The sequence below is a fragment of the Gymnoscopelus microlampas genome (assembly GCF_963454915.1).
Source record: "Gymnoscopelus microlampas genome assembly, chromosome: 3".
In the NCBI taxonomy this organism is placed as follows: domain Eukaryota; kingdom Metazoa; phylum Chordata; class Actinopteri; order Myctophiformes; family Myctophidae; genus Gymnoscopelus; species Gymnoscopelus microlampas.
The window spans coordinates 54149060-54174150 of record NC_139940.1 but is presented as its reverse complement, the minus strand read 5'-3'; the positions used below and the strand labels follow the sequence as shown (position 1 = coordinate 54174150).

General features: G+C 41.9%; 2 protein-coding genes across 7 annotated transcripts in view; one reads left to right on the top strand and one right to left on the bottom strand.

Annotated features, from left to right (window-relative positions):
* Nucleotides 1-2905, top strand: part of LOC311040652 (NACHT, LRR and PYD domains-containing protein 3-like) — a 40756-nt gene extending 37851 nt beyond the window's left edge. For both annotated transcript variants that reach the window (XM_084050982.1, XM_084050981.1), the window contains exon 12: nucleotides 2294-2905. In XM_084050982.1, the coding sequence (XP_083907108.1) occupies nucleotides 2294-2853 (560 nt within the window). In that variant the 3' untranslated portion in view covers nucleotides 2854-2905. The remainder of the gene's footprint in view (nucleotides 1-2293) is intronic.
* LOC311042441 (guanylate-binding protein 1-like) overlaps nucleotides 1-25091 on the bottom strand; it is a 157516-nt gene that overhangs the window by 120973 nt on the left and 11452 nt on the right. The window contains exon 15 of one of the 5 annotated variants that reach the window (XM_084053179.1): nucleotides 23575-24901. The exons of the other annotated variants lie outside the window; for them this stretch is intronic. Coding sequence (XP_083909305.1) covers nucleotides 24690-24901 — 212 coding nt within the window. The 3' untranslated portion in view covers nucleotides 23575-24689. Of the gene's footprint in view, nucleotides 1-23574; nucleotides 24902-25091 lie in introns of those variants that run through there. 5 annotated transcript variants of the gene reach the window in all.

Sequence of the window (25091 nt, the reverse complement as noted above, 5' to 3'; positions counted from 1 at the left end):
TGAAAGTGTGTCATGTGTGTGAACTCCCTTTTCATCAGTTCGGGTCTGTTGGCCCAATGGCTTAATCATCTGCCTTGATACCAGAGCGTCGCCGGTTCAAATCTCACCTCATGCAGACCTCAACTCAATTGCATTACACACAACATGACTGTATCAATGAATAAACATGCAATTGTTAAATGAAACGCTTATTGAGAGTAGTTGTTTTCAATGTATGATGTACTTCATTCCCTCTTTTGTTTTGTTTTGTTTTGTTGGATTCTCCCTTCTCACTGACCAAGGCTGTGGATTGAATAGCTTGATCAATACAGTGTTAGTCTCATGTGCCAAAGGTCCACGGCTCAAACCCCACTTGTCACAGTTTACATTTAAATTGCATTATGCAAAACATGACCCTGTTAATTCAGACATGTGCACTTTGCTCTCTCTCTCTCTCTCTCTCTCTCTCTCTCTCTCTCTCTCTCTCTCTCTCTCTCTCTCTCTCTCTCTCTCTCTCACTCTGTCACAGTCTGTCTGTCTGCCTGTCTGCCACTCTGTCACTGTCTGTCTGTCTGCCAGTCTGCCACTCTGTCACTGTCTGTCTGTCTGTCTGTCTGTCTGTCTGTCTGCCAGTCTGCCACTCTGTCACTCTGTCACTCTGTCACAGTCTGTCTGTCTGCCTGTCTGCCACTCTGTCACTGTCTGTCTGTCTGCCAGTCTGCCACTCTGTCACTGTCTGTCTGTCTGTCTGCCAGTCTGCCACTCTGTCACAGTCTGTCTGTCTGTCTGCCAGTCTGCCACTCTGTCACTGTCTGTCTGTCTGCCAGTCTGCCAGTCTGCCACAGTCTATCTGTCTGCCAGTCTGCCAGTCTGCCACTCTGTCACTGTCTGTCTGTCTGCCAGTCTGCCACTCTGCCACTCTGTCACAGTCTGTCTGTTTGTCTGTCTGCCACTCTGTCACAGTCTGCCAGTCTGCCAGTCTGTCACAGTCTGCCAGTCTGCCACTCTGTCACTGTCTGTCTGTCTGTCTGTCTGCCAGTCTGCCAGTCTGCCACAGTCTGTCTGTCTGCCAGTCTGCCACAGTCTGTCACAGTCTGCCAGTCTGCCAGTCTGCCACTCTGTCACAGTCTGCCAGTCTGCCACTCTGTCAAAGTCTGCCAGTCTGCCAGTCTGCCAGTCTGCCACTCTGTCAAAGTCTGCCAGTCTGCCACTCTTGTCACAGTCTGCCAGTCTGCCATTATTCTCGAAACCGCTAATTGCTGCTTGCAGCTATATTTTTAAATTAAGTTTGGATTTAGAAGGACTGACAGAGTTGACATATTATGGTTGGGACACACTAGATATTAATATTATTTAGAGCATTTATCAAAACATAGAAAGCTTACCAGAGCTTTCACAGCTTTCCCGCCTTTCTTTAAAGTGAGACAGGGACCTTAAAATATAGCTAAAACCTGTTTATGCCTGACACATTTAAAAAAAAAAGTTGATATTAATAGAACATTCTTTCACTCAGAGTCCTTGAAATTAAAAAGTTTGAGAACCACTGATTTAAAGTATGTCTCTTGACTTCTGTATGAATATTCAGCTTTGTATTTGAGTTAAAAATGCAGTTTAAAAAGATGTATATTTTCAAAGATTTGCACACATTTTCAGATTAAAACGAAATGCAGATCTACAAGCTCATAGCGCGGCACTCGGTGCCGCGCTATGAGCTTGTAGATCTGCTATTTTTTGAATAGCCAAAGTATAAATAATGGTTAAAGCTAAAATGTGTTCCCGGTCTTAAAGGGTTAAAGGGATAGTTCACCCAAAACATAAGTTATTTTCTATGGATTAGTCACCACATGGAGACTTGAATTCATGGATCCGTTTTAGTTTTTGTCTCATTCCTAAGACAATAATATGATGACGAGCAGTGGGTTCCGGTAGGAGACACAAAGAGTCTCCTTTGTGTCTCCTACCGGGTGACTAATCTATAGAAATAAAGTCATTTTGGGGGTGAACTATCCTTTTAATGGAGGCATGTATTGTTTATGTTGGTTTGTTGTCTCATGTTGTCAGGAAGAAACATCCTATCTCCTTATTTATACTTTATAGTTTTAAATTTGTATTAATACTTACTTCATCTTACTACAATTTCACACAAAAGTAGTAAAAGTAGCAGATCTACAACCTCACAAGGCGTCGTGTTGCAGAGCGTTGTAGATCTGCTATTTTTGGTGTGTGGGTTTTATGGATATTAAACCAATTATCTCTCTCTCTCTCTCTCTCTCTCTCTCTCTCTCTCTCTCTCTCTCTCTCTCTCTCATATCAGATCTCCATCCTCTCACACTGGACCCAAACACAGCAAACAGAAACCTCTGTCTGTCTGAGGACAACAGGAAGGTGACACTGGGGGAGGAGCTTCAGTCGTACCCTGATCATCCTGACAGATTTGATGATAAGTGTAAACAGGTTCTGTGTACAGAGGGTCTGACTGGACGCTGTTACTGGGAGGTAGAGTGGAGTGGAACTGTTATGATAGGAGTGACTTACAGAGGGATCAGCAGGAGAGGAGATGGTAGTAGGCTTGGATACAATGACAAGTCCTGGAGTCTGTACTGTTTTGGAGGCCGTTACTATGTCTATCACAATAGTAGGCAGACTCTCCTCCCTGTCAGTTCTGTCTGGACCCCTGTCAGTTCTGTCTGGTCCACTGAATCCAACAGAGTAGCAGTGTATCTAGACTGGTCTGCAGGGACTGTGTCTTTCTATAAACGGTCCTCTGACTCACTGACACACATTTACTCCTTCCAGTCCTCATTCACTGAACCTCTCTACCCTGGGTTTATGCTTGACCCCTCCTCCTCAATGTGTCTATGTGAGGACAGATAATGTCTCTGATGAGTTGACTCAACCAATAGGGTTACGATGGATGGATGGATGGGGGGCGTGTGCGTGTGTGTGTGTGTGTGCGCGCGTGCGCGTACGTGCGTGCACCCACGTTGGTGTAAAGTAACTGAGTAGATTTACTCAAGTACTGTACACTGTATCATTTTAAGATACTTTTACTTTACTTGAGTATTTACCTTTTGCAGTACTTTATACATTATCATTACACAACCTGTTTTCTGAAAATAGTTTGTATTTATTTATTGTTTATAAATTATTATTCTTTTGTGTTTTTTCTTAAATTAACCCCTACTTGATCATACTACAACGTCACACAAAAGCATCAAAAGTAGCAGATCTACAAGCTAGAAACACGGCGTGAAGCGACACGTTTCTATCTTGTAGATCTGCTGCTTTTGATGCTTTTGAATGTGAATGGTGAAAAGAAAGAGTTTCGGAACATATGAGGTTTCCACCCGACACGAGACGATATACATTACTTTCTCTGTTTTGTCAATTCAGATTCAAGCAATTCAAGCAGAATCATTTGAATGACACTATTTAGAAAATACTCAAGTATAAGTGTTTGTATTTTTATAATAGCTCTACTGTACTACATACCGTCAGTGGTGTAAAGTAACTAAGTACATTTACTCAAGTACAGTACTTAAGTACAATTTTGAGGTACTTTTACTTTACTGGAGAATTTCCAGTTTTCAGTACTTTTACTTCTACTCCACTACAATTATTTGAAGACTTTAGTTACTAGTTACATTTTATTATTACAAAACATACATTAACCCCTTCAGTCCTATATACATTTCAGCCATTTGAAAATAGCAGATCTACAAGCTCACAATGCGTCGCGATGCGACGCATTGACTACTTTCTACTTTTGGTACTTTAAGTACATTTTTATACCAATACTTTTGTAATACTCAAGTAAATTTTGAATTCGAGACTTTTACTTGTATCAGAGTATTTATACATTGCAGTATTGATACTTTTACTTAAGTAAAACATGTGAGTACTTTTTCCACCACTGGCTGCATGCGGGCAGACACGCTGATGTAAGGTGTGTGTGTGTGTGTGTGTGTGTGTGTGTGTGTGTGTGTGTGTGTGTGTGTGTGTGTGTGTGTGTGTGTGTGTGTGTGTGTGTGTGTGTGTGTGCACAAGAACAACCATCCAGAGTCAGAGTCAGTCTAATGTGAGTGTACAGTATCACAGTTATACTACTATCCAACATGAGGGTGTTGAGTATTGAACATAATGATGTGTTGTTGTAGGGAGCTATGAACATGTGTTTGAGTGGAGGGTGTTGAGTATTGAACACAATGATGTTGTTGTAGGGAGCTATGAACATGTGTTTGAGTGGAGGGTGTTGAGTATTGAACATAATGATGTGTTGTTCTAGGGAGCTATGAACATGTGTTTGAGTGGAGGGTGTTGAGTATTGAACACAATGATGTGTTGTTCTAGGGAGCTATGAACATGTGTTTGAGTGGAGGGTGTTGAGTATTGAACACAATGATGTGTTGTTCTAGGGAGCTATGAACATGTGTTTGAGTGGAGGTTGTTGAGTATTGAACATAATGATGTGTTGTTCTAGGGAGCTATGAACATGTGTTTGAGTGGAGGGTGTTGAGTATTGAACATAATGATGTGTTGTTCTAGGGAGCTATGAACATGTGTTTGAGTGGAGGGTGTTGAGTATTGAACATAATGATGCATAAAGCCATGTTATTGTTGTGACGTCATGACGTGCCTGCGTGCCACACTCTGTCTGCTAATGCACACTGAGCATGTGCAGAATAAATATGCCTTTCATTCCTGGCCAAACTCCATCAGTGACGTGTTTTATTATGGACCGACGACCACCATTGGTTACACTCATAGACTGTAAAAAGAATGGACAGCGTTACGCCAATAGACTCTACAGACCGTAGATGAAGACTATTTTTCAGCAATTTCAAATCCACCATCTTATTATATCACAAGCTGAAATGAATGCTATTAGTTGGGTAACTTGTCAAAAGAAACATCCCGCCCCTCCTAGAGCATAGCCTACTTTATCATCAATTTTAAAATAAATGGGACATAATTTACCTAAACACATATCATGATGATTGAAAGAAGACTTTAAACTAGTGACTGGAAGCATATAGTATTTATGACAATGTGTATTAAGGTAATAAAATCAAGTGTAAAGTTCAGCAAAAATCACCACTTGCATTCCACTCCACTCCCCTCCTGTGATGAAAACTGTGATGATATTGAACTGTTTTGTGCTACTACTGTATATATGTTTATAAATTGAATACAAAGGACCTCAATGGAAACAAGACCGCAAGGACTTTTTTTGGACCTTTTAGACAAAGTGTTTTTAACTTGTACATTTCTGCCTAAAAAAATATTCAATCAATTCAATCAATCAAGCAATCAATCCACGTGACCGCGTCAGTTATTAAGTTTGCAGGGGTCCCTGCAAAGTGCCCTGTAAAGCCCCTAAAAAGTGCAATGTGCAGGGGCCCCTGCAAAGTGCAATGTGCAGGGGCCCCTGCAAAGTCCCTGCAAAGTGCAATGTGCAGGGGCCCCTGCAAAGTGCAATGTGCACTCACACTGCATGTGACTTCAGAGGGAGGGATCCAAAAAGTAAGTGCAAAACAACAACAATTAGATGTTCTAATGTCCACGTGTAACAGAGTTAGAAATATCCTTTTATTCATTTCTTCAAAAATCCATACGCTTGCCTTTCAATGTATTGTATAGTGTAATTCTAAAGCCACCTGGTGGATGAACAGCGCAGCTGCGTGCAGTGTCCCTTTTTGCGCACCGTAATTTGCCTCAGCAGAGGAAGTGATTCCATGCTGCAGGACAGGTAGGTGAATGAGAGCACTGTTACAATCAATACATATAATTTGGGGCTTTTATATGAATCATTTTCACTCTTTGTTACACAGATGTGTGTACTATATGCTGATGACCACTGTGTCTCATTTATGGTTTATACCAGGTAGACTTTTGTGACAGGGTCAAAATTAAATGTATTCCTTGTAATTTCCCACTGAATGTTTTAACATGACAATGTATTTTCCCACGGTCCCTGAGCCACTTGACTTTGAACTGTATGATAGGCTGCATGACATTGACCGTGTCACTCCATCCAGCCAATGTCCCCAGGTCACGCTGTTGGCAGAGCGAATGAGGGTGGAATAGGGTGTGGTCCACACTATACAAAAGTGGGCGCGGGCCATTTGAACAGGAGACAGGAGACAGACAGGCACACAGGGCAGTGTGAGTGTGACAGCCAAGAGAGCAGGTTGTGCACAGCGCAGGAGAAGCCACGGAGCAAAGGTGGAGAATAAGGAGACAGCGAGACGCACCAAGCCACAAGCAACGGACGGTGAGCTGAGACGTGCCCGCTTCCAGAGACAAGAAGCCGCAGCGACAGACGAGCGACGGGGAGGAAAAGTGAGACGAACCGAACCAAGGAGCAGAGGAGACGGCCAGTGGCGATAACGTTGCGCGCCCTACACACTCACAGCCAGACATTTGTCTGGCTTGCGTGTAAGTATTCTTCTATGCAGCGTTACCTTCATAAAACCACGGTCCTAAACCTCATATGTGAATCTACACTGAACAGATGAACTGGTTCTAGTTTCTATAATTGCAGGCCGCGCATACGAAGACACGAAGAGACAGAGATTCCTGGCCTAAACCCCCGCTCCATTACGCCCATATAAGGACATTCCCCACCTTTTGCGTGTGAACCGTGACGAGTATGTATACTTTGAATTAGCACCTGGCACTTTACTGGTTCAGTAATAGTCGGCACTTTATCGCTAAATTCATATTATTGCTATATTTTGCACAAGCCCTGTTGAGTTTTGCCTTTTATTGTTGGAAGTGACCTGTGTATGTGTATTTTAGTTAGTTAGTGGGCGCCGTAGGAGGTTGAGGGTTTTAGTATTTAGTGTTATATTTTGTTTATGTGTTTCATTGTTGTATGGCCTAGATGCCGCTGTATTAGGAACAATAAAGTTAACTTACCTTTTTATACAAACCTGTTTCTGTCCAGTGTTCTCCAAGGGATATATTTGGGTGTGTTGTTCTCATTTAAAAGTGTTTATACTTACCTGGGTAAACTCGAACCTGTGAATAGCCTAAAGAAAGAGAGTGTTACAGAGGACCCTACCTCTTATATAAAAGGGTGGCGTAGTCTTGCAGTATTTGATCACCATTATTATTCTCACAGTAATTACGCACCCCGCACTTTATTGTGCAATTGATATTTTATTATTGTGAGTTTAATGTGGATTGTTATTTATTTATTGAAGAAAGAGTAAAGGGTGCCAGCATTCTAAAGAGAAGTGGCAAGTCACATGTGACAACCTGGCCACCGTCACACTTTGTTGAATGTGAGATTCACATATTCTTTAAAATGTCATTATCTTCCAGTTTCAGTTCAGTTCAGTTTATTTGTATTTATAGTGCAACATCACCCCAAGGGGTCTCTGTGCACTTCACAACAAAAAATACATAGTAGTCGAAAAAACACTGTAAAATGCGCCTGCATGGAAAAAAAGAAAGAGAATACATTTTGAACAATTATTTAAAACCACAGGGCAAGAACGTGGCAATAAACCAAGCAATACGTTCAATAATACTAGGGGGAACCATAATGCAGGGAAAAAAGATAGTTTTTTAGTCTGTATTTGAAAATGCCCAGAGAGTCGGCATCTCTAACAACTTGAGGGAGAGTATTCCAGAGATAGGGGGCGCGATGTGTGAATGCTCTGCCCCCAACTGTTACTTTATTATTTCCATGGACTATTAGGGACAAATCGAAATGTATGTAGGGGTACCCCTGGAGGAAATATGTGCCCTAATTTAAAATGCCATGACCCTCCCTCTGAATGGGAAAAAAAAATCAGTGACCCTCCCCAAGTGATTAAAAAAAAAAGAACGACCCGCCCCCAAAAATATCAATGACATTTACCTCAGTAAAATGATGTCTATTATACATTAATCTTATTCCTAACCTTAACTTCGAGTAAATAATTTGACCGCAAGAAGTAACGTTGCATCGCGGAAAAGTATTAACTGTAGTGGGATTTGATCCCGCGGACTACGGAACGCACGGATTCAGAGTTCGACGATTTACACATAAGCTACCCGTGCTGATGGAAGGACAAAGTTGTCAGAAAGAGTTGAGTTTAGCGGGGTTTTTTTATGTTTTGGGGGAGAGATGGCGCCGTGGAGAAGTGGAGGGCTGGCCGTCACGCTACCTTTGCAATTGTTTGCAGTCTTAGTAGTCACTTTAGGGACACTTAGTGTAAGATGTACAGTACACACACATACGATAGGCAAACATTACTGAACATCAGAACGACGATCGGTTACCGTTCTCCGGAGTTTTCGGCGGTTCCTCCGTCGGAGATTGTTGCCGACGCGTCTTCCATTGTACTGTTCCCCCCACCAGACGACACTATACAGTCATGGGGCTGATCACTGACGCCAGTGAGACGGCCTATAGAGATGAGGTCAACACACTGGCACTGTGGTGTCGGAAGAACAACCTAGCTCTCAACGCGGGAAAAACCAAGGAGCTAATCGTTGACTTCAGGAGGCCAAGAAGGGAGCACACGCCAATCTACATCGATGGAGTTGCAGTGGAGAGAGTCAGTGGGTTCAAATTCCTTGGCATACACATAGACGACGACCTTAAGTTGAACACTCACACCACTCATGTGGTGAAAAAGGCACAACAACGCCTGTACTGCTTAAGGCGCCTGAAGAAGTTCAGGGTCAGCCCCGTATCCTGAGGTCCTTTTACAACTGCACCATCGAGAGCATCCTGACGGGTGGTTTCAGCGTATGGTACGGGAGCTGCACTGTCCTTCTACAGAAGGCACTACAGAGAGTAGTGCGATCAGCCCAGCGAATAGTCGGAGGTGAGCTTCCCTCCCTCCAGGGAATATACGAGAGGCGATGCGTGGCCAAGGCTGAACGGATTATTGGGGACGTCCACCATCCCAACCACAGCCTGTTCAGGCCAGCACTGCGGCCGCGGCCAGGCAAGCGGCATCTCAGCCTTGCTAGCCACACACAAAGACTATGGAGTACTTTCTTCTTGGCCACCATAAGACTTCTGAACACACACTGAACACTACATGGCCCGGACTATATGGCCATATGTCTGTGGCTAATGTATTAGATATATGACAAGCAGTTTGCACATGAGCTTTTTGCACTTAGGTAGTTTCGATCTTATACATGTTTTTATTAAGCAGCTTAGTTATAACATAACACTTGACATTGAGTCTGAATGTGGAATTACTGAGACTGTAGCTGCTGTGTTGTTTTTTTAGCACACAATGAATTTCACGTGCCTTTTACTTGTAAATGGTGTTGTTGACAATGAAGTTGAACCTTGAACCTTGAACCTTAAACACGTCTGGGCATGGAAGTGACTACGTTCTTCAAAGTAGCGCTGCTCACGACGCATCATCAGGGGTGCAATGCTCACTAGACGGCCTATTTGACCAGGAGCACGCGCAGGCACACGCATAGATTTAAAACTACTTTAAATTCACACTTCTAACAAAGTTTACAAAGGCTCCCGACTCATGCCAGGTACATTAACATAGGAATTAGCCTATATGCATATCAATTGTCCATTGTGTGACCTAGTGTATAGGTGTTAAGCGACGTGCGCGGCACATCATTAAAATACAGTGCAAGCACTTCCCAAATGAGCATAGCAACACTGCGCATCATCAATAGAGAACACTTGCTGCATTAAAAACAAATATTAAAGACAAGCGCGGTATAATGAGAGGCAGGTGCCTGGAGTGCACAATCTGCACATGTGATGTGTACAGAGACGTGCAGAGAGATTCGGATTCGGCAGGGGCTGGAATTTCAAAAAGGCAACTATTGCTGGCACCGAAATGTCAGCTTCAAAGCCCGTACTTCTCCAAACATGTACAAATGCTAAATATAAGGTGCTTACCCGCTTTCCCCACATGTTAACTCGGTGTCCGTTGTGTTTGTGTAATGTATTAGTCCATATTTTCCAATCAAGACGCCTGTCTGTCTCTACAGGGCTGTCTGGATTGTACCAACTGGGATATGTTTAAAGACTCATGTAATAATATTGATGAACTTACTGATGTCACTTGCAGCTGGATATCCTATTGTGAAGAAATAGTGATCCCTGTCAAAACTGTTAAAATATATCCCAACAGCAAGCCATGGGTATCAAAATCTCTTAAAGGGCTACTGCACAAAAAGGCTACAGCATTTCGAGCAGGAAACCTTATAGAGATGCATAACACAGAGAAAGAGATCAAACGTGAAATCAGGGCTGGAAAAATGAAATACAAAGGCAAAATAGAAAATCAGCTCAGAATGAATAATCTGGGCTCTGCATGGAGCAGTATGAAAACTATTGTTGGCCTTAAGGAAGAGGGTAGAACTAATATTCAGCTTAGTGGCTATAATTCCGATCTGCTTTTAGCAGAGGACTTTAATCAGTTCTATACCCGATTTGATGTGCACGACTTCAAACAGGAGCACTCTGAGCTCAGGAAGGGTCTAGCTTCATCCAAGGTTCATGATCTCTCCTTTAATGAGCAGAGTGTGATTCGGTGCTTTAAAGGGTGTAAACCTAAAAAAAAGTCCAGGCCCTGACAATATAGGTGGCCGTCTGCTCACTGTCTGTGCAGAACAGTTAGGCCCTATTTTTAATTTTATTTTTCAGCTTTCTCTTACCCAGCAGAGGGTAACATCCCTATGGAAGCGATCTATTGTGGTGCCAGTTGCCAAGGGGCCCCGACCCAAAGCGCTCAATGATTTCAGGCCTGTGGCCCTAACCTCTGTTATTATGAAGTCATTTGAGAAACTGGTCAAGGAAGAGCTCCTGACAAAAACGGAGTGTCTTCTAGACCCTATGCAATTTGCATACAGGGCTAAGAGAGGAGTGTCTGATGCTACCATCACATTATTAAACCTTCTGTTTGAACATCTGAAAGTGAGCAAGAAACACGCTAGGCTGCTTTTTGTTGACTTTTCATCAGCCTTTAATACCATTCAGCCACACATACTAGTTGAAAAATTAGTTAACAACTTTGGCTTAGACTCATGTATTATAGGTTGGGTTCTTGACTTCCTTACAAACAGAACCCAGAGGGTAAGAGTGAATGATAATCTGTCTGGAGAACTAACATCATCCACAGGCTCACCCCAAGGTTGTGTTCTCTCCCCAATCCTGTACATCCTGTATACAAATGATTGTAGAAGTCAACATGCCAACAGACACATTCTCAAATTTGCTGATGATTCTGTTATCATTAGTCTTTTGGACGATAATGAGGCCAGCCATGGTCCAGTTGTTGATGACTTTGTTTCCTGGTGTGATGAGGCATTTTTACAACTTAATGTCACAAAGACTAAGGATATGTGCATTGATTTTAGACTCTCAGCACTAGCTACTGAGAGTAGTGAGATAAATGGCCAGGCAGTGGAATTGGTAACCACTTACAAATATCTCGGTACCATTATCGACAATCATTTGAAATTTGACTCAAACACTGAAATGTTGTGTAAGAAAGGCCAACAGCGCCTCTTCTGTCTACGGAAGCTAGCCAAATTTCAGGTGGATAAAACTTTGATGATTTTGTTCTACAGGGCTTTTGTAGAGTCTGTTATTTCTTTTTCTATCATTTGTTGGTATGGGAATCTTGGAATTAAACAGAAAAATGCCCTAAATGGGATTGTAAGGGGGGCTAGCAAGATTGTGGGTGAGAAATTCAGCTGTCTAAGTCTCATATATGATAGGCAGGTGCTTATGAAGGCATCATCTATCAGAGCGGATAGCTCTCATCCACTACATTCTGTGTATGAACTCTTGCCCTCCGGCCAATGGCTAAAGGCCCCTGTAGCAAAACAAAATAGGTACAAATTTTCATTTGTGCCTACTTCCATCCGTGCCATCAACGGGGGAAGCAGAAGGAGGTAGCTCATGTATGTAACTGCACTTTACTGGTATTATCTGGATTTTGTGACGATGTCTTTGTCTATGTCTTTGTTATTGTTCATGTGTTTGTTTTTTAGAGTTTTTTACCTACTGCTGTAAAATGAATTGCCCAATTTGGGACATAATAAACTTGACCTTGACCTTGACCTTGACCTTTTGTTCCCGTTTGTTGCCGAACGCCATTCCCCCCCGCGTTTACTTCCTGTTTACATTGAGTGTAATTCCGGATTTCACCAGATGCGCCCCGTCACCAGTACCACCGCCCATTGGGAACCTCCGACAGAATTGGCCACAGACGGGATTAAAACACTTATTTATTGAAAGATATGGACTAATACATTGCACAAACACGCCTTACACCGAGTTAACATTTGGGGCAAGCAGGTAAGCACATTATATTCAGCATTTGTACATGTTTGGAGAAGTACGGTCTTTGAAGCTGACATTTCACAGCAATCTGGGGAGTGGTAGATAGATAAGACTCGTGTTAAAATCGATAAAATACATCTTCGAGAGATTTTATCTAAGGCTATATTAGATAAAGATCGAGAGAGAGAGAGAGAGAGGATATGAACAGTATAATTATTTTTCGTCCACAAATACCTACTGTAGGCTATCTGTCTCAAATTAAGACGGATCACTGATTGTCTGCGCTTCTTTGTGTGCGTCTGCTGCTCTTGTTGAATGGACAATGGACATGTGAGTGCGTGCACCCGGCAGGGTTATGTTTCGATTGGACACTTCGTTGCACGCTGTATCGCGTACCGAAAATAGCCGATCTACAAGCTCACAATGCGTCGCGCTGGGACGCGTTATGAGCTTGTAGATCGGCTATGATTATGTGCGTGACACAGCGCTCAATTAGTATACTCAAGCTTTACTGGAGATGCACGTTTAGAGAGTTAGGCAATGTTCTTAGCCTTGAATGCTGCCTTGGAGGAGGGCATTTGCGTTTTTTTCACCATTTATTTTTCACCATAATAAATGCTGCATTCATGGTCTGGAGAGGGCCATGGGGGGAAAAACGGAGGGATGATGTTGTGTTGATCACAGTTCTCCTGAATTCAGAAAAACTGTGGTAAAAATATATATATAAAAACCCGGACTATTTTATTAATTTAAAAATGCATGACCCTCCCTTGGACTAAATTTAAAATGGCATGACCCTCCCCTATTTTCCTCCATACCCCCATTTCCTAATTTTTTTTAATTACAGTTCGTCCCTATTGGTGGTTTTAGTCCAAAATGTGTACTCTATAGCATGCTGCGAACTTGAGTTATGGCTGTTTAAAGGCCAGCCAATGGGAAGACAGAGGTGACGGGGCTTCAGCAATTCATGCTCGTCCCTATTGGTGGTCTAAGTCCACATACCAAATTTGGACTTGGTGGCATGCTGCAAACTGGAGTTATAGCTGTTTAAAAGCCCGTGCTCATCCCGTGCTCAAACGGGCGGACGGACATAACATACGCTTTGATAACTTCAGCAATTCATGCTCGTCCCTATTGGTGGTCTAAGTCCACATACCTAATTTGGACTTGGTGGCATGCTGCAAACTGGAGTTATAGCTGTTTAAAATCCCGTGCTCATCCCGTGCTCAAACGGGCGGACGGACATAACATACGCTGGGGGTCCCTGGACCCCGCTTTGATAACTTCAGCAATTCATGCTCGTCCCTATTGGTGGTCTAAGTCCACATACCAAATTTGGACTTGGTGGCATGCTGCAAACTGGAGTTATAGCTGTTTAAAATCCCGTGCTCATCCCGTGCTCAAACGGGCGGACGGACATAACATACGCTGGGGGTCCCTGGACCCCTCTTTGATAACTAGTGGCACGTGTGGCCAATGAGAGGAGAGATGGCATAGGCAATCTCCAAGTCCGTGTGTGTGTGTGTGTGTGTGTGTGTGTGTGTGTGTGTGTGTGTGTGTGTGTGTGTGTGCGTGTGTTTGTATGTGTTGCTTCTTTGCCATGCTCATCCCGTGCTCATAACATACGGACGGACGGACGCTCATACGGACAAAGTCAAGTAAAGTGTAGAGCGGTTGGCACCGCTAAAAATACATAACCATTTCAGCCATTTGAAAATAGCCGATCTACAACCTCACAAAGTGTTGGGATGTGACGCATTGTGAGCTTGTATATCTGCTATTTTCAAAGGATTTTTATACATTTTGTATATTTGAAAACTTGGGACATTCTGCATAATGAGTAATGGGTATGTCTGTCTGTCTGTCTGTCTGTCTGTCTGTCTGTCTGCATAGGGTGAGTAGACAGACAGACAGACAGACAGACAGAGTTATGAACTTAACAGTTAATAGAAGCAACAGTTACAACTTATCTAAACTATTTCTCTTTCAAACATGTTTAGGAATGTAGTATTTAGTAGGAAGTGTGACAATATTCTTGAAAGGAGAAGAAGTTGAAAGGTCCAGACCAGTAATGTTCCTCAAGTCGATTTATTGGACAAAACAGCTGTACAGAGCACATGTCAGCCTTGCTGCTACATGGTGTGGCCGGAACAGAATAGAGCAAGAAGAAGAAGGGCAAGGACAAGAAGGGACGGTTTCTTTGTCCTCACAGTATTTATAGGCAGACTTCACATGTGTGTGTATGTACTTGCATACACTGGATGTGCACGTCGCTAGGTGTGTGTGCTACATCTCTACATCTGTGTGTGTGTGTGTGTGTGTGTGTGTGTGTGTGTGTGTGTGTGTGTGTGTGTGTGTGTGTGTGTGTGTGTGTGTGTGTGTGTGTGTGTGTGTGTGTGTGTCCATAGGTCAGCTAAGGTCAGATGCCCTCTGGGAAGCATCCTTTGAACTGGACATCTAGTGTTAGAGCAACCACTCTGGAATGTGCACTGTAGACCACTCAGTATCAGCCTCATGTCTTTGTGTGTGTGTTCAAATTGGCTCTATAAGTCCATAAATGTGTATCAATATATACCACAAAGTGCTCAAAACAAGCTATTATTGGACAGGTTATTCCATCTACAGGTCTGCCCAATCTGTGAACCCTAGAGAAGGTCATGTCCTATAATTACCTCAGGGTACAGTTTAAAGTGTCGTTTTTTTGGGTTATTCTCCTGCCAGAGAATATCAAATTGTCTCATCTCTCTGTTATACCATGAGGTTGACCTCTATGCTAAGTTTGGTAACTAACGCTTATGGTGTCTAATTTACAGCTACTTTTATAGGAACTGTCAAACAACACAACATATAACTTTGAAAATACATGTGTAGGATAAGTGGGTCAATTTGATCTATTACACATCTATGTGCTGCAAAAACTTTGGGAGGAGCTCGGATCATGCCAAACGTTTAATATAATTATAAATACTGTAAGTGCAATCACTATACTGTGTTATTTTTGCTCATACACTGTATTTATATCGTATTGATTGATTGATTGATGTACTTTATTTAGTAAGACATGAGAACAACAGTACATGGAAGTACAAATTCACAATACAAGGTCTACTAAACTGGAAGACTCATAAAAGCACTGAGCTTGTTTCAAATGAGTTCCCCATGCACACAAATCATGATGACATATAAGAGACAGACAGATATACACAACTACTATAGAATGTCATACAATCAGTTTACAGGTTACTGGTATGAAGAGTGAGAAATATGTACAAAAGGAGAAGAAGAGAGGGGGGGGGGGGGTAGGGGGGTAGGTTAGGTTAGGACTTAGACAGGGGCCATTTTCCAATTGCAGCCTCCTGAAGGTGTATCTTTAGGGCTGTTTTGAAAGAGAGTAGGGTTTTACACTCCTTTACTCCTTTTGGTAGGGCGTTCCACATTTTTGATGAATAGCATGAGAACGAGTTACTTCCCTTTGTTGAGCCAAAAAAGGGTTGGACAAGGTTTGTGGAGCTGCCTCTGGTATTGTGATCATGGACATCATTAACATTTTGGAAGTATTTTGACAAATACAGGGGGATCCCAATGTTGTGGTATATCTTGAAGACTAGGCCCATAGCAAGTTGCTGTACTCTGTCCGCAACCCTAAGCCATCCAATCCTATCAAAATGATCAGGGGTTAGATGGGTTTTGTAATTGAGGCCAAGAAGTAGCCTTACAAGTTTGTTTTGGGATGTTTGGAGCCTTGTTTTTAAGGCCTTGGAGGTGTTGTGATACCACGAAGTACATGCATAATCGTAATGACCTTGTATGAGGGCCACTGCAAGAGTCTTCAGAGTCTTCTTACTGACTTTACGATCAATACTCCGCAAATAGCGTGTTTTTATGTGGACCGTTTTGATCATTTTTTCAGCATTTTTGTCACCAGAGAGGTCAGCCTCCAAGATAGAGCCCAGGTAGGTAATTTCGTTTTTTCTTTTGATGATATCATCACCCGCTTTGATCGTGAAGCTCTCTGCCTTTCTGAGGTTAGGAGTGGACCCAAAGAGGATGCATTCCGTTTTGCCCAGGTGTAATGAGAGCTTGTTGTCGGAGAGCCAGATGCAGATCTTGTTGAGTTCAGAGCTGAGAGTTTTCTCAACCTGCAGCCTGTCCCTGTCCGAGACTAGCAGGGCCGAGTCATCTGCGAACAGGAACAGGTTGCAGTCGCAGGCTGACGACATGTCATTCACATATATCAGGAACAGTAAGGGTCCTAGTATACTTCCTTGGGGAACACCACAAGTCACTGGGAGGGGGGGGGACTGGGTGCCGTTTACTTCCACCACTTGCTCCCTCCCTTCCAGGTAGGATCTCATCCAGTTCACTGACGTGTCATCAAAACCTATTGCTTTGAGCTTATTGATCATAATTGGGTGATTGACGGTGTCAAAAGCCTTCTGGAGGTCCAGTATGACCATGCCGCAATATTTGCCCTTTTCGATCTCTTGTTTGATAGAGTCGTTCAAATAGAGAAGGCATGTGTCAGTGGAGTGGTTTGTTCTGAAGCCAGATTGGAATTTGTAGATTAGATTTTTCTCGGCAAGATACTTGTCGACCTGTTCATAGACTATTTTTTCCATGACTTTCGAGATGGAGCTTAGAATAGAAATAGGGCGGTAGTTGCCAGGGTGTAATTGGTTTCCTTTTTTGAACAGAGGGGTCACCCTTGCTTTTTTGAAGTCGTTAGGGACCTGTCCCTGTATGGTGGAGAGGTTTAATATGTGGGTAATGATTGGAGCAATGGAGGCGGCTGAGTCTTTTAGAAATTTGGGGGGGATATTGTCGAGGCCTGTGGCTCTGTGTTGATGAAGAGCACTCAATTTTTTAAACACCTCTTCTGTTTTCACAGGGGAGAGTTTAAAGTCATCTTTGCAAACACCCTGTTTTTCGTAAAATGAGACAACATACTCCTCACCATATCTCCCAGAGTGTGGAGGAAGTTTTTCAACCAAATCTGAGGCTACGGTCGTGAAGAATATGTTGAGGATTTTACTCACTTCGTGTTTGGATGAAATGAGAGTGTCATTCACCTTGAGGCTTAAGTTTGAAAGCCTGGTTTTCAATTTTTTGCTGCAGCCTAGGAGGTTCTTGAGTAGCTTCCAAAGCTCTCGTGTTTTTTTTGGATTTTCCTCAATCTTGTCATCGAGGTAGCTTTTTTCTGCTAACAGGAGCATGCTATTTACCTTGTTTCTTAGCTTGTTTTTTTCCTTTTCAAGTTTAGCTACGTGGGATTCGAGACCTTTGTTAAAACATTTGGCTAGTTTGATCCTGCTTTTATGAAGCTCAGAACACTTTTTGTCTCTGACTTTCATGGCAGTAAGGATGTCCGAATTCATCCATGGTACCGAGCGGGTTTTGACCCTGATGGTTTTCATGGGAGCCACACTGTCCAAAATTTGAATGAATTTGGTTTTGAAACTAAGCCAGGATTCGTCTACCTGTGTGCTGTTTAGAACGTCGGACCAATCCTGTTCCTCCAGTCTGTGATCTAAGTCCTCACTCTTATAATTTTTGAGGTCTCTGATTGTGACTGTTTTGTGGTAACCGGTCTTAGGTTTACGTTTCTTTCTGGTGCAGAAGATCATGTTGTGATCAGATATGCCACAGGTAGAAACGGTAGTATAGTACTGTATGTGCAAAAGTTGCCACGCTACTCCTCCCACAATTTTCGTGGCACACACTGGAGTCATATGGCACATTGACTTCATCAGGAATTTCAGAAAATAAAATAAAAAATTATCCCACGATTTTGTAATCCACTTTTTCACCCAGTGCCAATTGCTTATGTAATCTGGGGCACTACTCTCCCTTTGCCATATATGAATTGAATTAATGTGTTGGTGAATACAATTTTACAATTTATTGTACAGTATGTCAATGTATTTCTATGGAAAACTACTCAAACTGAAGGGCTACAGTTACCACACAGCACTTAGTAGAGAGGTTCACAGTCACTGGCCTATGGAGGAAAAAACACCAATTGGCCACATGGTGGTGCAATAACAGCCCACATTTTGGCCTAATAACGCTTGAACCATAGGTTGTATAATCAAAATTCAAACTCGATATTTTTGAATTTTATTCAAAACACACTTTTTGCTACTACTAATACAGATTTTGGCCAAATTGCTGCACATGATATCTGGACTTGATAAAATGTAAATGTATCATACAGATTTCTGATATTCCATACTGTTTGGCTGTAATTAGCTTCCAAATTAAGTGGACCTATTAGACACAAAATGCCTAAAATCATGAACGAAATATCCCATCACTTGAGGGTCTCTACTCACTAGCAATTTCACTTTGACCTGATAGGTGGCGCTACAAATGTGAATAATTTAACTGGAGTCTGTAGCACACTAAATACGTGCAATTACTATCCACACTAACTATAAACAAAAGCGAAAACTTCTTGGCTAGCACTAGTAATTACCTGAGCTAAAAGGTTCTAGTTTGTGGACTTTGTAAAACTTATATATCATATCATAGTGTATGTATTTTATAGCAAAAATGCTCACCTTTGTTTGTCCCAGCCAGCTTGTTCATGAGGTAGGACTTTCCGGTTCGGTACAAGCCCACTACTGCCACCACAACAACATGATGCTCAATCTGTTCTAAAATCTTCTGTGCACTGAGAACCACACGCAGTCTCCCATCACTGTCACTCTCTATCAGACATACTGGCTCCTTCATTGACACTCTGTGGGCTGCCATGATGGTTACTGCTAGTGGAGAAAATACAAGAAACACAAAGGGACAAAAGGATAATATGTACACTTCTACCTAAATACTTAAAGTATTAATGTTTTTTTTTTTTTTCATCTAATATTATTAACGGCCTGAAAGTTGAACTATAGTAGAAAAGTGTGGTTGCCCCCGACACAAGGGTTGTGGCCATCATGACAGTCTAGGCTTTCAAATAAGCTTAACTCCAAAGGTCAATCGGCTGCTGAGGCCATCTGAAAAAGGGCTGCTAATGCCTCAAAATGGACCAAATATAAAAAATGGCAGCCACCACTCTGCTGAAACATTTAAAATACAAATGATTGTAGGTGAATTTGTCCCTGTCCCCTTTCTGATCATAGAGTTATAATATATCTAGAGAATGGACGGCCCCGCCCCCACCTATTCAATGCGTTTCAGACGATAGAAGCATGCGCAGTAGCGTTTTAAATGCAGAAGTCTTGCAATACCAGATTTGGTGGCTTCAATAATTATTTTTTTCCTAATGAGGCTTTGCTAAATTGAAAACGTATTTCCCGGCGCGTACATTTTTCCTGGCATTATGGCAACACAGTGTGACGTTCTTAGGCTATAATACAATACATTTTAATAGTGTATACAATTATCAGTTTGATTTCAAATACAAAGAGGAGAAATACTCACCACGATGTTATTGTAGATAGTTCTGCAAATAACCGAGGAAGAGCAAGTGCAGTTCAGTAAATGTACAATAAGGTACAAGAGAACAGAGGGATTGAGCTGGTATAAATATACACAGGAGTTGAGCAAACAATTGGAAGGTGTGTATGTGGGGGTGGCCGTATCTGAGTGGTTGAGGTGAAATGAGATGACTGGAATGTGGTAGATGCAGGGCTTGATAGACCAGCCCTGCCATCCACCCCTGCTGTGCAGGTTGTTCAAGTGCGCCAACAGCCCCAAGGCGGTGGAGCCAGGCGGTGTTCTATGGTGAGTTATCAGATCGTGCATAGTTCATGGACATAATACAACCTCTCCAGTGTACATAGACGGTGTGAGGGAAGATTTTCTTTAAAACGACATGAGCCCCCCCTCTGTTTGCAGGCATCACAGATGCACCATCAAAACAAAATCCCACTCAAAGAGATGGATGCAGCCCCAGTGGTTTAGGTAGTCCTACTTCCAGGATCTTTGATATGTCGTCTGTGCAGCAAATCAAACAGCCCTCTCCTTAATCACCCCACCATGAATGTAACAGAGAAACACAGTTACTACTCATCTCCTATGATGGCATAATGTGTAAACTTCTGTCAAATCTGTATATATAAAATACATACCCCTCCCCCAAAATCTCTTAGTTAGTTACACCAACATTTTTCACGTGAATAAATAAACAAACTGTCAATCAGCTCAGCTGATCTGAATGGAGCAGGACCACAGAGGTGATAGGTGAGGAATGTAATGAATGACAGTTTGCTTAGTCTCTCGGTTGAACCTTCCATTAAAGGCATGTGTAGTTGATGAGGTGATAGAGGGCGGGGAGTGGCCGAGATAAGCAGAGGGTGGCCTATACTGCTGTATACAGATTGTTGGCTTTGCACTTGAGGACAGGAGGAGATCAAGTTGTACCAACTAAACTTTTTTTGCAAAGTAGCTTGTGTTTTCCATTCCTGTAAAGGGATTCCAGGTTTTCTGTGTTGGTGATAAAGTCTTGGAACATTGCTGGGATTACTGTGAGATTATGACTCGAGGTTATGACAATGATTATGTCAAAGATTAGAGCATGATGAGTGATTAATGAATGAAAGGCACGGAAGCATTTAAAGGAATGCAGTGTCACTATTTGATGCTGTATCCTGACAGTCAGCAGCCATTCACTGTCTGGTCCGCCTGCAACAATGGATTTTTGTATTTTTTTTGTGCGATTATTTTATAGATTTTTTTCCACGATTAATCGAATAATTGAGTTGTGCTGATTTATTTAATATAAAAGAGGAAAAAAATATATGTATATTTCAATACATCGATTAACCAAACTTCTTCGCACAATTGTGTCAAGCACAAATAGTGAGAATAGCTGATCTACAAGTACCCGAAAATACCTGATTGTAGATCGGGTATTTTCACTTTTTTAAATTAGTATTATTTGTGAAACCTTTCGCCTTAATTATCAATACCTATTTTGGCCAAAATAGGTATTGATAATTAAGCAATTATTTTTATTAAATAATCAATTATCAATTAACTGATATAAGCAATGAGATGGATTTGTTTGATTAACTGTTGCGCCCCAAGTTTCTGGTGTTTCTATTGTTGATGTGGATAATTTTTTCTTCTTTTACCATGATTTATGTGAATGTCTATTCCTGTCGATAACTGTTTTCTGTATATCGGCTATATTGAAAATGAGGGCCTGACCCTCAACTGTACTCCCAGCTGAAATAAGGGTTAAGGGAAAAAAAAACATTCAGGGAAAAAAACGTCTTGGTGGACACAGCCCCTTAATCTCACACCATCTCCTTGCCAAGGACACACACACACACACACACACACACACACACACACACACACACACACACACACACACACACACACACACACACACACACACACACACACACACACACACACACACACACACACACACACACACACACACACATTCACCATGTTGTTCAGTCACTCAACATGATATTTAATATTTAATACAGGTCGTCCACACCCCAAACAGAATTGGGAACAATCCAGAGGTGACTTTAAACCAACATCATTCATTTGTCTTGATACACAGGCCAGGAATGAATGAGGCAGGAACTGAAAAATGCAAAGCTCATAATGTGCAAACCTGTTCACAGTTCACACACCCAATAGGCCAAGGAAGAACCTCTGCCCACATTTTTCAAATTGGCCTGTTATAGCACAGCCATGAGACAGATTTTAGCAAAACTACTACTCCTACATATTTTCAAAATGTGCGGGAGGGGCCCATTTTGCCCAAAATGTCACAAATAATGAACACAGTGTCCAATTGGTGTGAAACTTTGCACGCACACTCCCGGAAGGCGAGGGAAGATATCTGCCACATTAAATGTTTTAAATCAGCCTCATGGTGACACTATAACAGGTCACAAGACAGCCCTGGGTAGGCAACCCAGCCTGGTGGTGATCTGCGCTCTTTTCTAGTCTAGTTGTGTACCATTACATACTGTACAAAATAGAATAGTTGGCTTGTGTTTTGTGCCCACATGGAGATCTCTCTATCTGTCTGTCTGTCTGTCTGTCTGCCTGCCTGTATCCCTTTAATGCCCATAATGGAGATCGCTGTATCGTTTGTGCATTTATTATAAGATTATGTAGGCTAAATCAGCCTTTTTCTAAGACGTGGTTGTGCAGGAATCTAGCCGTCTATAAGAAGGACATTTTGTGTCTCTCTTTTCCCGGACAGAATCTTGCAATCGCGATGGGCCGATTAGCGCCACATGTGTTGTGCACACTACCAGTAGACAACAAAAGTGCTACCTCTACTAAAATTGTTGTCTTCGCCAGGCCGAAAGGCATGGCGAGAGAGTATATTTTGCACCCTGTCCGTCCGTGTGTCCGTCCGCGTGTCCTGTCCGTGTGCGAGCAGCTAATCTCCCACACCGTCGGCCCGATCGCTGTGAAACTGTGCACACACACTCCCTGGATGCCAATTCAGAACCTCTGGCCCAAATGTTTCACACTCACATTCCCACTAGGCCGAGGAAGAAATGCCACCCTTTTCACATTGGCCTGTTATAGCGCCACCAGCAGGTCTAATTTAGCAAAACACATTTTTGGAACAAAATGCCTATAACCATGAATGCAGTATCTGATTGCCGTGAAAGGCCTAAGAATAAATGGCACCCTTTTCACATTGGCCTATTATAGCGCCACCAGGAGGCCACAATAACGTACCTGACCTGGCGGAGACCTATGCTCTGAGGAGCACATTTTCTAGTTTCACATGTTTTATATTTTTTTTTAATATTTAAAGCTAAATTACACTTTTGTTTTGGGAGGTTTGGGTCTACCTTGAGTTACCTGGCTTGTAACCCTGCCTTGTAACTCCAAATATTGGTGATATTCTTAATAGTTGCTCTGTTGATAAAAAATAATACAAAATAGCTTGTCCTTGGTGCGAGAATAAATAATTGGTACTAAATGTCTTTAAGCATATTGATTTGATACAACACATGATGATAATATAATGAAAACATTTAACCACAAAAGTAAGAAAACAATAATGTTAAATTCAGTGAACAGTGTCCTGAAGCTGATATACAAGAGGATACAAATTAGTACTGGATGTTTTTTCTGCTGAATCTCATCTGCGTAAGCATACTAATATACTTGACACCATGCCAAACGGGTTCCAACAGCCTTGTTTATTTTCTCTGATAGGGCGCTCCATTCAGGACTATCATGACAATATGTACTTATAATTAACCATTACAGAATACAGTCATATAAGAATGAAACTTAAATAAACTTAATATCAGATGAATAATAACTCAATAATCGAACAGAAATAAGTGTATTTCCATTACGATAGCCTCCCCCATTGACTTACATTTCACGGTGAAACAAGACTCAAAGACAATATTGATTCATTCAGGATGAAATCATTCCGATTAGAGATTTCTACATGGATGCTAAAAAAAGTAATCCTTGTTTACATGCCTTAAAGCATTTAATCTGAATATACCTTTTTGACATGCTTGGTTCCGCTTGTTTTTTTCCTGTAATCTTTCTTGATGGATCCACACCGTGTTTACATGCAGATATGTCCCTGTTGTTCTGAATATCAAAAGGTTTATACCACCCCTCTAATCCAGAATGAACATACCTTCTGATCAAACCGAATTGGAATATTCTCTTCCAATTGACATGTTTACACAAGTTATTGTGCTGTTCTGAATATTAGTGGATGTACTGTAAACAAAAAACAAGCAGAACCACTTTGTGCATATTAAAGTTATATTCCAATTTCACTGCAATCAAACGTTGCATTCAAACGCATTTTGTGCAAAACGGACCCCTCCCACACATTTTGAAAGCCAATCTTAGCCAATCCTAATTGATTCTGATAAAGGTGACAGATAGGCCTACATCATCACCTGACCACAGACATAATGAGTACCAATATGCGTTTTGGACAAAACTGTAGGAGTAGTAGCAAAAACTGTATTTAACAAAAAATGCGGAAAGTCTTGTCAGGCGGAATTGGACGTGGCCTATCTGGGGAGATGTGTCATGATTCAAGGAATTCAGAGAAGAAATATTTGTCATCGTACGGTTCAAGAGTTATGGCCAAAAAGTGAAATGTGCGGTTATAGCGCCACCATGAAGCCAATTAGATAATAATTTTCTTCCTTGGCCAACTGGGAGTGTGCATGCAAAGTTTCACGCCAAACGGTCCAACGTTGCCGCAGATTTGCTGTTCACAGAATGACTGACGGATGGAAAGGGGAGAAAACCATCACCGTCCGGCCTGGCGGAGACAATGAATAAATATTGTCCATGATCACACAGTCAAAGTCTCTATTTTAGTTGTCACATGAGCAAACAAAGCAGATTCTGAAATGTCAACATTACAATACAAAACCGGACACGGGGGTTTGTTTGTTTATCTTCATCATCTTCATCAGGTGGCAATTCAATCCCATTCCTATTCTGATTCAGAGTCATATTCTTGTCCATTGATAGCCCTTAACCGTCTTTGCTCGGCTCTCATACTGTTTCTGTTACTCTTCTCCATGAGCCGTTTCATTTTCTCCTCATAGGTTTTCTGCTGGTAAAACGCCTGCCTCTCCAGTAACTGGTTTTGCATCGCCGTAACCTGTCTTTCTCTCTCTGACTCCTCCCTTTTCGCTTTCGACTCTATAGGAAACCACAAAGGAACCAATGAAAAGACAAAGAAAAAACACTGTTACTATTCCTACCATAATACATAATTGCTGACAGGCAGCTAACAGCGAATGCTGCAACATTACTTAACCACCCAGACAGCCATTTGAAATACCTTATTTTGGAATGTTTGAAGCTCAATGCATTGCAATTCTACCAGTGG